Below are 14933 nucleotides of genomic sequence, written 5' to 3'. Positions count from 1 at the left end.
AATTTACAGGGAATCGACAGTGGAGTAGATGAAGCTAAGAATCAAAACAGCAATTTGGAACATAAGGAAGCAAAAATCATCCAATCAGAACAGCAAAAAGAAAAAAGAACTTTAAAAAATGAGGATAGTATAAGGAGCCTCTGAAACAACTTCAATGATACCAACATTCTTATCATGTGGGGTGCCAGAAGGAGAGAGAGCAAGATATTGAAAACCTATGTGAAAAAATGATGACAGAAAACTTCCCTAACCTGGTAAAGGAAATACACAAGTCTAGGAAGCACAAAATCCCAAACAAAAGGAACCCAAAAAGGCCCACATCAAGATGCACCATAATTAAAATGCAAAAGGTTAAAGACAAAGAGAAAATCATAAAAACAGCAAGAGAAAAACAGTTACCTACAAGGGAGCTCCCATAAGACTGTCAGCTGTTTTCTCAAAAGAAACTTTGCAGGCCAGAGGGGACTGGCAAGAAATATTCAAAGTGATGAAAAGCAGGGACCTACAGCCAAGGTTACACTACCCAGCAAAGCTATTGGTTAGAATCAAAGGGCATATAAAGAGCTCCAGACAAGGAAAAGCGAAAGGAGTTCATCAATGCCAAACCACTATTACACGAAATGTTAAAGGGTCTTCTTTAAGATTAAAAGAAGAAAGAAAAGATTAAAAAATGAACAATAAAATAACAATAAATACATACCTATCAACAACTGAATCTAAAAAACAAATGAATAAGCAGAATAGAAACAGACTCATAGATACAGAGGACATTTTGATGGCTGCCAGATGGGATGAGGTTTGAGGGACTGGGAGTAAAAGGTGAAGAGATTAAGTATAAATTGGTAGTAACATAGTCATGGGGATGTAAAGTACAGTACATGGTGTCAGATGGGTATGAGGTTTATCTGGATGATCACTTAGTAGGTTGTGTAATGTCTAACCACCAGGGTGTACACCTGAAACTAATATAGTGTTGTACATCAATTGTAATTGAAAAATTGTGAGTTATCTGAAATTCACAACCTGTCAATAGTTTACTGAAAATGACTTGGAAATGTCTGGTATTTAAACTTGCTGCCAGTGGCTGTCTCCCCCACGCTCCCACCAATGGGCTCTGCAGCACTTGCTCAGTAGGAAAACGGCTCTTGCCACAGAGCAAGCAAGAAGCCTACCTGTGTCTCTGTGCATAGCTTACCTCAGCGCACACTGCACACCCGTCTCATCTCCGTAGGCAGAATACAGAAGCTCCATTTCATCTGATTTCAAGTTTCCAAACACAGAATTATTATGCATTGAAAGTGCCGTACTAGCACTTGAGAGTAATGTGACTAAGAGTGAAAAAAAAGAGAAAGCATAGGAAACATCAGTTTTACACTCAAATCGCATCTGGCACAAGATGAACTCCATCTTTCTCTTTGTGTGTTGCTCACCCACACTCTTGTATGATGCATCCCCCCAGTGGCACTCTTCCTTCTCTATGAAATTCTTGAACTAGTGACTACAGCTGAATAGTAGCTTTGGGACACAACTAGCAGAATCACTTAATCACCCTCGCTTTATCTCTGTGGCCAATGGCTGCAGAGAACAGTTCAGTGGTCTGTAAGGGAGTGAGCACGACAAGCAGAAGGACTTCCTGGTGCCGGCCCTTGTCCCACCCCAGACAGCACTGGGAATGGCGCCTACAGAGGCCGGCTCGTGCTGAGGGGATGTAAAGGGAATCAGAGGGTCACTGCCCTGAAGGAGGTACGTGCTAGCACCTCTGCATGAAAGATGTCAGGGGCTGGGACGGTTGTGTCCTGGGCACAGAAAGGTTTTAAGCAGCAACCTGGGTCTCTCCCTGCTACATGCCAGTAGCATCCCAGTGTGACAATCAAAATGTCCCCTGGGAACAAAACAGCTATACATACTAACAGACACACCAAACCAACCAGAAAGCTGACCACAAACACAAAGGCAGCCAATGCACCCACATCCTCCCTAATTCTCCCTAGAAATAGTCATGCACAGATCTCTCAGCTGCAGGCAGCATCACCACCACTTCCAAATGAATAAAATGGGATAGACTGTTGGAGGAAATTAAATTTCCACCACTAAATCATCACCACCTGGCCCCAAGAGTCCCAGCTATCACGACAAAGTGCAGGACTGAGACCCATCCATCAGTAAAAGAGCAGATGGCAAAGCAGGAACTGGCCCAGTCATTTTTATTCCTGTCATTCAGATGGTCTTAATTTTATTAAAATCAGAATCTGGATATAGTTCTGTTAGGGATAAAGAAGCAAGCCAGTGACTCTCAAACCAGTAGGAGATAATTAACAGATGAATCATAGAAAAGGGGAGAGGAAATGACATTCTGCAGCTCCTCACACATATCTCTGGGATCAAAAGAAGGAAGATTCTTATCACCGAACACAGAGAAATAGGAAGATGTAGCTAGATTACTTTGCAAATAAATTGGAGATAGACGTATAATCAGATTACCCTTAGTTAATCACACCCTGCGTTAAGCAGTTAATCGTGTTAGATTGTGAACCCGGATTAACCAGTAATGGAGAAATGGGGAAGGAGAGGGGAGGGGAGCTAATCGCATTAGTATAAAACCAGTTTTGTCTACTTCACGTGCACATTTTCCTGGCTGGTGGTTAGAGTAATTCAGAGAAGGAAAACTCTGACTCCAAAAAACCTCCGCTGCCTTGCGGCATACCTCTTCAGGGGAAAGGCTAAGGGAGTAAACCCCGACAGAAAATCCGGAGCCGGAGTCCCTAAGGCGGTTTGACGTTGTAGTCAACACCGGCAACTCCTGCGGCGCACCTGAACCCAAGCTGTATCGACTCCGTCTTTCCCTTGGACCCTTCAGCTGCGAAGAGAGGGGGGGTCTGCTGCATGGGCAACAGCAGACCCTCCATATTACCCTGCCCAGGCTCTGTAGCTTCAGCGTCATCACAAGATGTCGATTCAACACGGGAGGAGACAGATACCATGTCACTCCCGAGTCAGACTGCACAGCCATTCTCGGCAGTGCAGAGACTCTTAAGAAGCTACACCATCGTCTCTCGAGACGGACGGCTGCCGACGACGGTGTGCCCAACTCTGCAGACTCGTGAATAAATGCCTCGCTTTGCTGCTCAAGTCCTATATCCCGGTTTTTATTGTGAGCGTTTCTCACAGTTCTAAAAACAGGTAAGTCACGAAGATCTTGGAGATGGAACTGGGGATTCCTTTGTGGTGACTCAAGAACCTGTGCACTCCTCCCCACGCTCCCTGCTCACTCACCTTTGCTCCTTCTTTCATCTTTGAAGCCCAGGGTGGTGAAGCTGAAGCCAGGGAGCAGCTTGCTGGAGAGTGAGCTCAGGTCCACAGGGTGGGTCTCCTCCTCTGCAAGAAGATCAGGGCTCTGTGCTGGCGGTTAATGGATCCCCCTGCCCACACAGCACCTTGAGCACTCTCTTCAATTCACAGCAGGTATGTGTGGGAGAGAGTGCCTCGGGGCTCTCTATAAAGACCATCTAAAATCAAATTTACAAAAGCCAACTACCATTCTTAAACCTCAACTGCACTCCAATTTCACTTTATGATTACCCCAGTCAGCATAATGAAAAGCTTCAGTTGACTGTGACACTAGGGACATAAATAACATTTTCAAACTGATCCTTCACCACCTCTAAGAAATGCTGTACACATTCTAATAGCAATAGTGAAGCTCTGCCTTCATACACTCTCCAACTGCACATTTCCTACACTAAAGTTGTCACTCACACACTAGTCATATAACCTGAGCAGGATTCTTCAAATCCCCAATTGGAACCTTCACCTCACGTTCTCTTTCTAAGCTAACTGTTCATCAGCTTGTCTATTCTGTTATGAAGAACACTATGACTCATTCTGGCTAAAGAGCAAAGAAACTGATCAGACTTTATACTCTGTATACACCAGAGAACACTAAGTAGACCTGTGTGTCAAGGGCTGGGTGAAATAATGCCACCAGGCATGTCAGGCCCATGGCGGCTGCCCTGCATCAATGTGGGCAGGGGCAAAAAAAGTGCTTCATTTTCCAGGTGTGTGTGCACACATGCATATTCAGTTCCTGAGTTTTGCTTTTCTTCAAAGGACAAACCTTTGAAATCTTTTTCAGGGAGATGGAAAAGTATAAAAATGCTTATTAAAAACCACAAAAATAATTATACAGGCTGGATGGAACCAGTATTTATACCTCCATCCAGATCTTCCTTGCTGTAATTTATCAACTGGGGTTTTTCTTCTAAAACTCATGTTTGAGCTGACAGTTAATTTGTTCAGGCTTTGAGAGGAGAGCAGAGTCAGGCACTGGTTGTGTCAGAGGAGCCATCACTGAACTTGCGAGGCAAAGCCTTCATAACTGTATCAGGATGTCCAGCCCCAAGCCTGCAGCTCTGAAGGAGTGCAATTCCAGTCCTGCTAGGCGTCCTAGGGACCCTTGGTCAGAGGAGGTCTAGCCAGCATCTCCACCGGCACGGGATGACCAGCCTCACTCCACTTACTACACAAGCGTCGTGGTGAGGGGGTATGCAGGAGCAGGGAACTGAACAGGGCTTCTCCTCTACACTTTACCACCGGAATCATGCACTCCAGTGAAAACAGACATCACAAACCGCTTAAAATGTTTTCAAACCATTGAATAAAAACAGAGGTTAGTAAAACAGCATGAAGGCTACAAATGACACCGAGCCCTGAGAGGGGCCACCCACCGTCGGCGTCTGGCTCAGCCGTGTTGACGACGCTGTAGAGCAGGTTCCCATCTCCACTCTTCTTCAGATAGCCCATCTGCAAGGAAGCACGACTGAGTGCACACTCCCCCCAGAAGTGACAGCCCTTAGCTTCTACTGAAGCTCCAACAAAATAAAGGCCTAGGGGTAAGGCCTAGGTTGGATAATCCTGAAAGGCCACAAAGGTCAATCACTTTTTCATGAACGAAGACAAGAGGCCCCTCTCACACCCTTCCCTGGAGTTTAAGATTCACTTGCAAACAAAGTGCACATGAGTACAATGAAAGGACTTTTTAGAAAAGGTTCTCATAACACCTTCTAAAAAAGACCTTTTGAAGCAGAACACTTCACCCAGAAACAACTTTTTACAAAAGGTCAGAAGCCTCAATAAAATGAGTTAGGACAAGACACTGGTTAACAAGCATCATGTTATCAACAAATAGTTCAGAGGCTCCATCTCTAAAGCACATGGGAACTATTTCCGTTTAAAAACCAACCACCAAAAAAGACACACTCCTCTGTAGGCCCTGAAGAGAATGAGGAAGAGAAGGCACCTCTGTGTCAGTGCGTGTGGGGAGGAGGTGGAGAAGGGTGCCCATCTGTCCAGGTGCTGGAGCCCAAGTGGCGGGACCAAATGTCTGCATAGGAGAAGCAAGCCTGGAAGGGGAACCAGGACGCAAGCAGGGTGAGTAGCACATAAGGGGATAGGAGCTTGGTTATTCTTGATCAGATAGGTGTATTAAGGGTAAAAGAAGTCAGGTTTCTCACTGTGGAATTACAAAACTGAAAAGGGGAAAAGTAGAGCAGGCTCAGTGATATAAGAAGGCATTGGAGGTTCAGTTTTCGTGAATGTAAACCCAGACGTCAGTCTAGGTTTCTCCTAGAAGCCATATGTATGTAATGGCCTCTCCTAGCTCTATCCACTGAGGGCCACACATAGTACCTAGGTGTGGGTTTCTAAACACCATTCTCCAAAAGTTCCTGGGAGAAACAGCGGATTCCACAACTAAAGTGCAACAGGGGTGCAGACTAGTAGGTCCCACAAAAACACAATGTAAGCCACACAGGGAACCTCAACCTTTATAGCAGGCATGTTAAAAATAAGTAAAAAGAAATAGGTAAATTTAATCTTAAACAGTTCATATGACCCAAAATGTTATCATTTCCAAATTCTTTATAATCTGAACTTCACACTATGAGAAAACTATATAGTTCTAGTTCAGACTATATGTTTAAATATGATTTTGGATGTATCAGATCAAATAAAATATATTAGAATTTCTCTTGTGTTGTCATTATCATGACTAAGAAGTTTAAAGCTGCATACATGACCTGCACTTCCTCCTGGATGTGCTGGTCTAGAACATCTTCGTGTGTCAGAGATGTGGCGATGCTCAAAGGATCTCCTCCTGATGACTGGCAGCCTGCTCAACAGGCTCCCTCCCACCAGCCATGCCTGGCTCAGACCCATGTGTGACTACAGCGGCACACAAAGATTTGACTATACACAGGGAAAAGAATTAGCCTGCAGCAGAAAAGCCTGGCAGGCTCAGCCTCTGTCAAGTGATGGAGGTTAACATACTCCTGACACAGGCACCTGTTGCTGAAGGACCCCTCACTTCCCAGGAGATGGGGCCAATGGCTACAATGGCCAGTGAGGACAAGGAGCTGACCCTGACTGTGGCACACACTCCTGAGCTGGACCCTCCAGTGACAAAGGCACTCCATGACAGCAACAGAGCTCGGACTACACACTTGTAACATCCTGACGTTAACCTCTTGATTCTGACAGCAGTGCCACTGCCCTGGCAGAAAATGCACCGCCCGTCAGGGAGCACTACCTTGCTGCCTGGAAGGAGTCGGTTGATCCTGTCCCGAGCCTCATCAGCTGCATGCTCCACCAAGGCCAGTACGTGCTCTTCCGCTGTGCTGTCAGTCAGGCTGCAAGCGTTGCCTTCTGGCTCAAACATGCAGCTACAAGGCAGAAACACTGCACAAGTCACCAGGAGCACACTGTCTAACCACTTTACCTCCGCCCCATGGCGGTCAGTCCCTAATGTCCCCAGAGTCTCACAAATACCCAGTAGGAGTGACACAAAGAGCACTTTTGCTCTCTTCCCTTTTACTTCTAACCACAGTAAAACAAGACCCTTTCATTAAGGTGAAGACTAAGTGTAAACCAAGTAAACTTTCCATATTTTTCATGTCTCAGTTGCTTTAAGAACAGAAAAAACTATCTCCTTCAATAAAATAATTGACTTAAAAAAAAAAAGAACAGAAGAAAGGTCACATGACAGGGGCCTCATGGTTAAAGCGTCGTTCAGGTACCATTAAACAAAGTGGCAAAAATCCTGTGGGGGGTTGGGGGGCTGCTGGTGGTGAGTCTGGGCTACAAGCACAAGGCTGCTCACTGGGCTGAAGAGCAGCCCCAAGCGCAAGGCCCAAGGGACACCCCATGTCAGCAGGTCAGCCTCAGGTTCTATATGCATTTCTTGATTCAAACAGCTGAAAGGAGCTAGATGCAGCACCAAAGGGAGGCAGCCTCTGATGCGGAGATTCTAGAAGCAGGTGGGTGTGACCGCTCCAAGGAGCCACAGGAGCAAGCCCTGCCTGGAGATCCTGAGGCCACAGGAAGGCCCTTCCTCTGGTCTAGCGTTTATAACTACAGGAGCAGGGAGCTCAGGGAGCATGGTGAGAAATCATGTTCCCATGCATGCTACCTGCTCAACATGACATAATTTTGTTCCCAGAGCCTGGGACAGCCAAGCCCAGGTCACTAGCACGTGTTCTACATGTGAGGTTGTTTCTGGGAGTAAAGGGTCAAAAACTATTCACAAATAGGACACATGTGGGAACAGCAGTGACCAATGGACATGCTGCAGGGCTGAATAGATGAGCTCACTGGGTCACACCTGGGACAGGGCATGTGTGCATGCAGGAGGGGCTCTCTCAGCCCTTACACCTCCTGTGTCCATTAGTGTGACACCAATTCTCCTCTAGGACAAGTTACTGTGCTGGTTGTAGGACGGTGGTGCACCCACATGGGGAGAGCATGGGTCACACAGCAAACCACTACTTCCTGCAGAAATGACTATGGGGTCCCATGACCTTCTGACACCTTCCAGTGGTAATGGTGACATTCATTACCCATAGACTATGGTCACCTCACACTCAAGGTGGGAAAGGAAGGATGGTCACATCCAGCTGAACATAGATCTAAGCCTGTGAGGAGCTGTGTTCCTCCCATCAGGCTGCACAAGCAGCCCCTCCTAAGCTAGTCCAGAGACACAGCCAGAAACACAGGCTCTAATCTGCTCTCGGGGGGGAGCACCTGCCTTCCCAAGGTCAGTGTCCAACTCCACAGGAAAGTGCACTTCTCTTTACCTGATGACTTCTCTACTCGGCCTTTTGGATTTCTTGGCAGTTTCTACTTGTACAGGTACAACTTCTGGAACAGGTTCCTCAACAGCTGTGTCTTCATTGCCCAGAAGAGCTGCCTGCTGAGAAAAATCCATGTCCTGCATAAACGACATGCTGCGCTTCAAAGCTAACAGCCGCTCCTAGAATCAGAAAGGACAGAGCAGCACGACTTTACCTCTCCCTCACAGCCAAGGTGCCATGACGATGGGATGGGATGGGGATGGCCACAACCTCACCTGGCCTAACAGCTAATCTTCCATGCAGTGCAACAGGAGGTGGTTGTGGGGTCAGCACCAACGGGTGCAGCCAATTAGCTGGCGAACACTCAGAGCCGGCAGAGGGGAAGAGGCCAGAGGGCACAGGGCTGCACCTCTCCTACAGGCTCATCAGGGAAAAGGCAGTGGTCCTAGACATGTGACACATGCAACCTGGTTCACAAGACAGACCTCAGATGCCACTCAGGATGGCCAGGATGGCCCGCCTGGATTCAGTGAGGCAGCCACACAAAACAAACCCAAAAGGCTGGCTACAATCCAGTGAGAAAGACATCTAGACTTGAGATCAAGTCCACCCTAAAGGAGACACTACAGCGAGGGAGGAGAAAGACAGAAAGAGGAGAGTGCCTGGAGGAGAGGGACATGGAGAGGGCAGCTTGGGGCATCTACCCTAGAGCAGAGGGGTCCATGCCGTGGCCAGTGACGGAAAGATGGAAACATGTCATTCACTGTGAGTGAGTTTCTGTTTAGGCATAAACAACGGAGAGGAGGAGAACTCTTGTTTCTGTGGCTCCTCGGTGTTAGTGGCTTTCTTACTTTGCTCATCATCTTAAAGCCTGCGTGGAGGATCTTCTTAGCTAACTTGTAGTACACAGTGTCTGGCCTGTTATATGTCATTGCGTTATCACACATCAGTTTGAAATCTGCCTGGAAAAAAAAAAGAAAAAAATTCATCAAGTTTGAAACATCACACAGAGAGCAGAAAAGAGTTTAGATTCTTGTCAGAGGCCAAAATAAAGAGCTAAAGATTAAGTGAAAAACAATTAAATTTGGCTCTCTGATTAAAAAGTAACTTTAAAACTCTTTCAGAGAAATTTTCATAATTGTTCATTGATTTTCATTTGCATGAGACAAAGTCTGTGCTTCTTTCTGAGCATTATACGTACATTTCATGAGATGAAGATGATGGTTCCCTCTGTATTCTTCCAGTCTCCAACCCTCTCCCCTCTCTTTGAGAGGAACTCAGACATAAACAGGAGCAAGGACCAACAGCTAAGTTAAGTAAAAAAGTCCAAGGATGAACTGAGAGGTGGGCACAGTCGGACGCTCTATTTCTGGGATTTTTTCCACACCACTTAAAATTTTGTCTACAGTTATTCTAGTGCTATTAGAAGAGGACTAAAATAAGTATTATTGAACAATAATTTATATTATTTGAAACATCAGTATTTTCAGTATTTTAACATCCCAACCAAATAGTTTAGCACATAGCTATCACAGGTGAATTAGACATCAGGATGGACAATGACCACTGAAGCCACATGCCAACACAGCGTGTGCTATCTGGGGACCTTATCAAGTCACTGTGCCAGTGTCCCCAAGGTTGGACTGAGGCTATGAAGCCCCCATCCATCACAGGTCCCAACTGTGTTGGGTTCAGAATACTCTCTTGACTTGTGTTTCTCCGACTGGCTTATTTCACTTAGCATAATGCTCTCCAGATCCATAAGACAAGTACCATACGATATCACTCATACATGGAATCTAATGAACAAAATAAACTAACAAACAAAATAGAAACACTCATAGAGAACAGACTGACAGCTGTCAGAGGGGAAGGGGGTTGTGAGGCTGGGTGAAAAAGGTGAAGGGACTAGGCAAACAAACAAAAAACCTCATAGGCAAGACAACAGTATGATGATTACTCAAAGGAAAGGGCGGTGGGGGAGGTAGAGGAGGGTAAAGAGGGGATAAATGATGCAGAGAAGGGGACTTGACCTGGCATAAACACACAATACAGAAGATGTATTATAGAACTATATACCTGAAAGCTACATAATTTTTTTTAAAGAGCCAGTTCCTTGAGGACAAGAGATGGGGTGGACACCACTCACACCTTGGCTTTGTCACGGGGCATGAGACAAAATTGGGAGCCACAGTTAGAAAAGGCAGAGGACTGTAGGACACCGATTACTGTTACCATTCGCCCTCTGGAGCATTACTCAATCCTCCTGTGAAATTTTTCCTTTCTCCTACTCTCTTTCTAGCCTGTCACGCTGTTTCTGCAGGTCAGCAAACCCTTTCAGTAATGTCTCCAGTAAATATAAAAAGGCCAACTTTTTCAGAAGTTAACAGACCCGAGAAAGAAGCCTAATGCTTCTTCTAAATAACATTATTGCCAATGTTGTCAAGCATTCGTTTTGATTCACCCCCCCCAGGGTTTTGGACCCAATCAACAATTCCTCTCTCTCACAGCCAGTACTAAGAAACAGAGTTAAGAAAAAGTACTCAGGGGATTTAAGAATTTATTATTCTAAAAAGCCCAAACTCCCAGTTATTATAAAACAAAACTGAGAATTAGGAAAGTTATATTTTAAAAAATACCATTCTAGAACCAGGCCAAATAAGACACAACCTTGCTTGACCTAACATGTCTCATTTATGCCAGCACCATAACAGAAAAAGAAAAAAAAAATTCATTTCAAATAGCATGTAACTTGTGGACCAACTTCTAGACAAGCAACTTTCAACTGGTGTGCCACGAGAGGCTCACTAGTGTGCCATAAGAATTTTTAAAACACGCAATACCTGACTATTTCGTCAGGGGCACTGACGTCTTTTCCCTTAAGACTGTCAAAAAAAAAAAAGGACAATAGCTAACCCAACAACGGCCATCCTGTGTGAGTGGATCAAAATTATACCTATTTTTTTGGTGAGATCAGCAAAAATACAGAATCTTAGGAATTAGCTTATGTGGGCCATATGATTAAAAAAAAAAAAGCGGGGGGGGGGGGTGGTTTGAAAATTGTTGCTTTAGACCAAAATAGAGAAAATTACAACCAACCCATTTCCTCAATGCTATATCTGTGAAACAACAACCCAAACACAGAAAGTGCTTACTGGATATAAACTAATGCAGAGTTTCCTAACAATTATTTTAAGAACTGAAATTAATTTACCTTAAATTCTGTGACTGACTTGTATTCATTAGCCACAATTTTGTCCTTCATTGTGCCAAAGTCCATTGGATGTTTTATTATCATTGAGTATCCCGGAGCAATTGCATCCGTGACAGGAAAAGCAAAAAATCCATGAGGATCTTTCCTGAAAACAAAAAACATCTTTATTTAAACTGGAAACCCCCTAAAACCTAAATTTCTGAAAGATGCAAAATCCTTCTTAATAAAAATTTTAATACAATTGACCAGAGTTTGTTTCTTAAAAATAAAAAATAAAATTTATGCTCTTTAAAATTGTAATAGGTATTTCTGGATACACTAAAAATTCCAAAAGTAGCATCCTAGCCGCAGCCATGACATCTACATCATAACTCTCTGATTTCCACAGTGAGAAAGCCCTCCCTGCTCTGCTCTTGAATGTGCTTGCCCACCCCATCAAACTGGGCGTAACTACTGAAGGCAAAGTGTCTACTTCACACATGATGGTGGTGGGGGGGCAAGAACACCTCAGAGAAAATACCCAAATGCCCCCAAATAAAAGCTCTTTAGGAACACTCTTTACCTCTGAAGCTGGCGGAGGAAATGTTCTAGTAGTTGCTGAATAGGCGTGCTCTCATTTTCAGCTGATGATTTAAAAAGTAAAAAAATAAAATTGAACAAAAGATTTTGATATCACTTCATGGGAGTGCTCCAATTTCACATTATGTACTTATTTGTTTTGAATTCCAAAGCATTTTCATAAGAAGGTTCAAATAAGAACTGGATACAAAGATAAACCAAACCCAGCCATAGCCCCCACCAAGCTGGGTGGAAAGGATACCCACACATCAGACCCCAAATCCCAGTGCCAATATCCCTTAAAACAACAACATGTAGCTACTAGTCATCAATCTACTTCCAGCCCCTATCACCAATGGGCCTGGTACATTCCAGACAAGGTATGAAGGAAAGAACAAAGGCTTTGGATATAGAAATTGATGGATTCACCAACTACCATTTCACTTAAAGAGTCCTAAACTTCTGGATGCCTAGTCTTCATGTGTAAAACACGGATAAGAATACACACTGCACCAGAGTTACTGTGAGCACTGCAGTTCTTAGTTATGTCTCTGGGCACACACGTGAAAACATGGTTTTAGGTGCGTGCAAACACAGATGTCAGTCTAAGTTCCCTCTTGAAGCTGTATGTATGTAATAGACTTTCCTAGCTCCGTCCACTGAGGGCTACACCCAGCACCCAGAATTTGGTTTCTAAATGCCATTCCCCACTGAGGAACCAAGTCTGAAGCACAACGGGAGTGCAGACCAGCAGGTCTCCAACAGTGACCACTCTTCAGAGTGACCAAGAAAGTATCATGTGATCATTAGCTCTTCAGGCATACTGGGGGGGCGGCACTCTGTATATGACCTCAAAGAGCGAAGTTAGATTAAGCTAACAATTACAAGTTACTATACTATTTTTGCAGACACATTCACTTAATGAAATGTCATTTGCACCTGACCTTCTCTTCTCCCCAACATGCTCAGCAAACCCAAGTGCAACCTGTTCACCCTGGCAGTGACTCACTCACAGGAGGGTACTGCCAGAAAACACCACCCCACCATGACTGCAATATAATACCTTCTGCCTCCACCAGCAATAAAATAATCGCCTAAAGAGCAAACCCCCTGACCATGTGGAAGCCTCTGAGGGAAATAACCACACACAGATCAGTGTTCCAGAAGCTTTCCTTTGGTGGAGTCAGCACAGCTCGCAATGTTTCTTAAGTCCTTGAAACACTAGCCTCCAACCATCTATGATGAGGTTTCCAGCTGATGGGCTTAAAGAAAAAGGCCAGGAGCAGCAGTTGGCCAAACCCTGCTCTAGAAGTTCAAAGATGACGGCAAGAACCTCAGATCCAGTTATATTTCATGTGAGGCCTTGGAAGAGAAAACACTGTTCCTTCCTTCTGTGCTTCTCCTGAAAAGCTGAAAGACACGATCCCAACCACTGCTTCACAGTAACAAGCTCCAACAGTCCAAGAAAGTCTCTGAAAACGCTAGCACTTGCCTGGCTGTGTCCGGCATGCTCGGACTGGCCGATCGGGGGGCGGCTCCACCTCTACCTTCTTCCCAGGATCAAAGTCATCGGCCTCTCCCTCTGTGTCACAGTGTTCCTTTTCCCGTTTCCGCTTCTTCTCTTCCTATGAGGCAGTCAAGGCAGTGAGAGCAATGCAAACAGTTTTAAACAAACCTCCTGTTTCTAAGGGAAAACACAAAGCAAAGAGAGAAACACCCTCTTCCAGAGACTCTGCTCAGGACTCCCACCCTTACAAAGGCCCTCCCCTGGGGTCAGGGGAAAAGTGATGCACAAAGAGCCAGAAGTGAAGCAACTATCTTAGAACTCTGTTTTGCTACAAACAAAACACCCCCTTTCTTAAGCCCTGCAGCACTCCTTTTGCCTGCCCCCAAGGGGCTTTGGGGACAGCACGCAATGGCCACCACGACCCTCTTTTACCTTTCGCTTCCTTCTTTCTTCATCGTCCAGATATTTCTCCTTCTCTGACTTTTTCTTTTTCTTCTTCTTCTTTTCTTTATGTCTCTCTCGCTCATGGTCTGACCTATCATCATAATAACTGGAGTCATGCCCAGATCCAGAGAGTTCAGTCACTTCGCTTCCTCCAACCTTGAGGACCAGCTTCAGAGGCTTCTCCAAGGGCTTGTCTGCATAATCTGTAGGGACAGAGAAAGTGGCCCTCGCGGTGCATTCTTAGAGAAATCACCCAGGTGGGTGGCATGGCTGGCTCAATGTGTAGGTGTTACAGTGGAGGCACTGGAAGGATTGGCCCTACTACGTGAAGCAGAATGCTAAAACCATTCGAGACAGTGGGGCGAAGCTGAGAGCTGCTCAGTGTTTTTTCCCCTTTTCTCTCCACTTCCTTCCCCCCTCACACTGCATTATCCTCAAGGAGCCACAGAGAGGGGAAAGCAACAAGACCAGGGGAAGCAACAAGGCCAGGACCTGGGACTCTGCTGCTCGATACCGCATCCCCAAGCCCTCAGGCCCTGTTCACCCCACTGCTGGCCGATGACACGAACGAACTGCTGCAGAACCAGGACTGGGCAGGGAAAGGCGGGAGGACAGAGCGATAAGAGCTTCTCCCGCAGACTGGGATGCTTAGCTTTTCTCCAGGACTTCCGAGATGGACCAGACTGAGAGCTCGTGCCCCCACCCCGCGAACCCGGGATCCCGCCCACCGCGAAAGCCCGCGAACCCGGAATCCTTAGCGCGTCCCCGGGACCCTTACTCGCCCGCCCGCGCAAACGCCCACCAGGCTCGGCGTCACAAAGCGCGCCCGCTGCCTCACCCTCGTACGACGAGCGCCACTCGGTCTTGTGCTTTTTGTGCTTCTTGCCCATGGCGGTTGCGGGGTAGAGCGCGGGGCCGTCGGAAGCAGAGAACGCGGCCGGACAGTAGCCTCCGCCCTCGCAGCCCTGGCTGGCCGCCCGCCTCAGCCTGTGGAGGTCGTGGGGCTGTGCCGGAAGCGGACCTCGAGCCCGGAAGTGGCCCGCCGCTCTCCAGCAGAAGCGCTTCCGGGTTAGCGGACGGAGCGCCG

At 46.1% G+C, this 14933-nt stretch overlaps 1 protein-coding gene across 5 annotated transcripts in view; it reads right to left on the bottom strand.

Moving 5' to 3' along the window:
- The window catches only part of BRD9 (bromodomain containing 9), a 28449-nt gene extending 13580 nt beyond the window's left edge, over positions 1-14869 (bottom strand). For 3 of the 5 annotated variants that reach the window (XM_090276264.1, XM_090276268.1, XM_090276267.1), the window contains exons 1-11: positions 14685-14869; positions 13835-14049; positions 13388-13520; positions 11900-11960; positions 11338-11482; positions 8975-9085; positions 8127-8302; positions 6584-6716; positions 4725-4800; positions 3274-3375; positions 1196-1328 (exon numbers count right to left, since the gene is read on the bottom strand). In XM_090276264.1, the coding sequence (XP_090132390.1) occupies positions 1196-1328; positions 3274-3375; positions 4725-4800; positions 6584-6716; positions 8127-8302; positions 8975-9085; positions 11338-11482; positions 11900-11960; positions 13388-13520; positions 13835-14049; positions 14685-14736 (1337 nt within the window). In that variant the 5' untranslated portion in view covers positions 14737-14869. The remainder of the gene's footprint in view (positions 1-1195; positions 1329-3273; positions 3376-4724; positions 4801-6583; positions 6717-8126; positions 8303-8974; positions 9086-11337; positions 11483-11899; positions 11961-13387; positions 13521-13834; positions 14050-14684) is intronic. The other 2 variants (XM_090276265.1, XM_090276266.1) reach the window with 2 other exon arrangements.
- Between the last annotated feature and the right edge of the window lie 64 nt (positions 14870-14933).

The sequence above is a fragment of the Furipterus horrens genome, unplaced genomic scaffold, assembly GCF_987537825.1.
Source record: "Furipterus horrens unplaced genomic scaffold, mFurHor1.1.pri manual_scaffold_5, whole genome shotgun sequence".
NCBI classification, from domain to species: domain Eukaryota; kingdom Metazoa; phylum Chordata; class Mammalia; order Chiroptera; family Furipteridae; genus Furipterus; species Furipterus horrens.
Note: the sequence above shows the minus strand (reverse complement) of the source record. Positions and strands in the feature narration are given on the sequence as shown.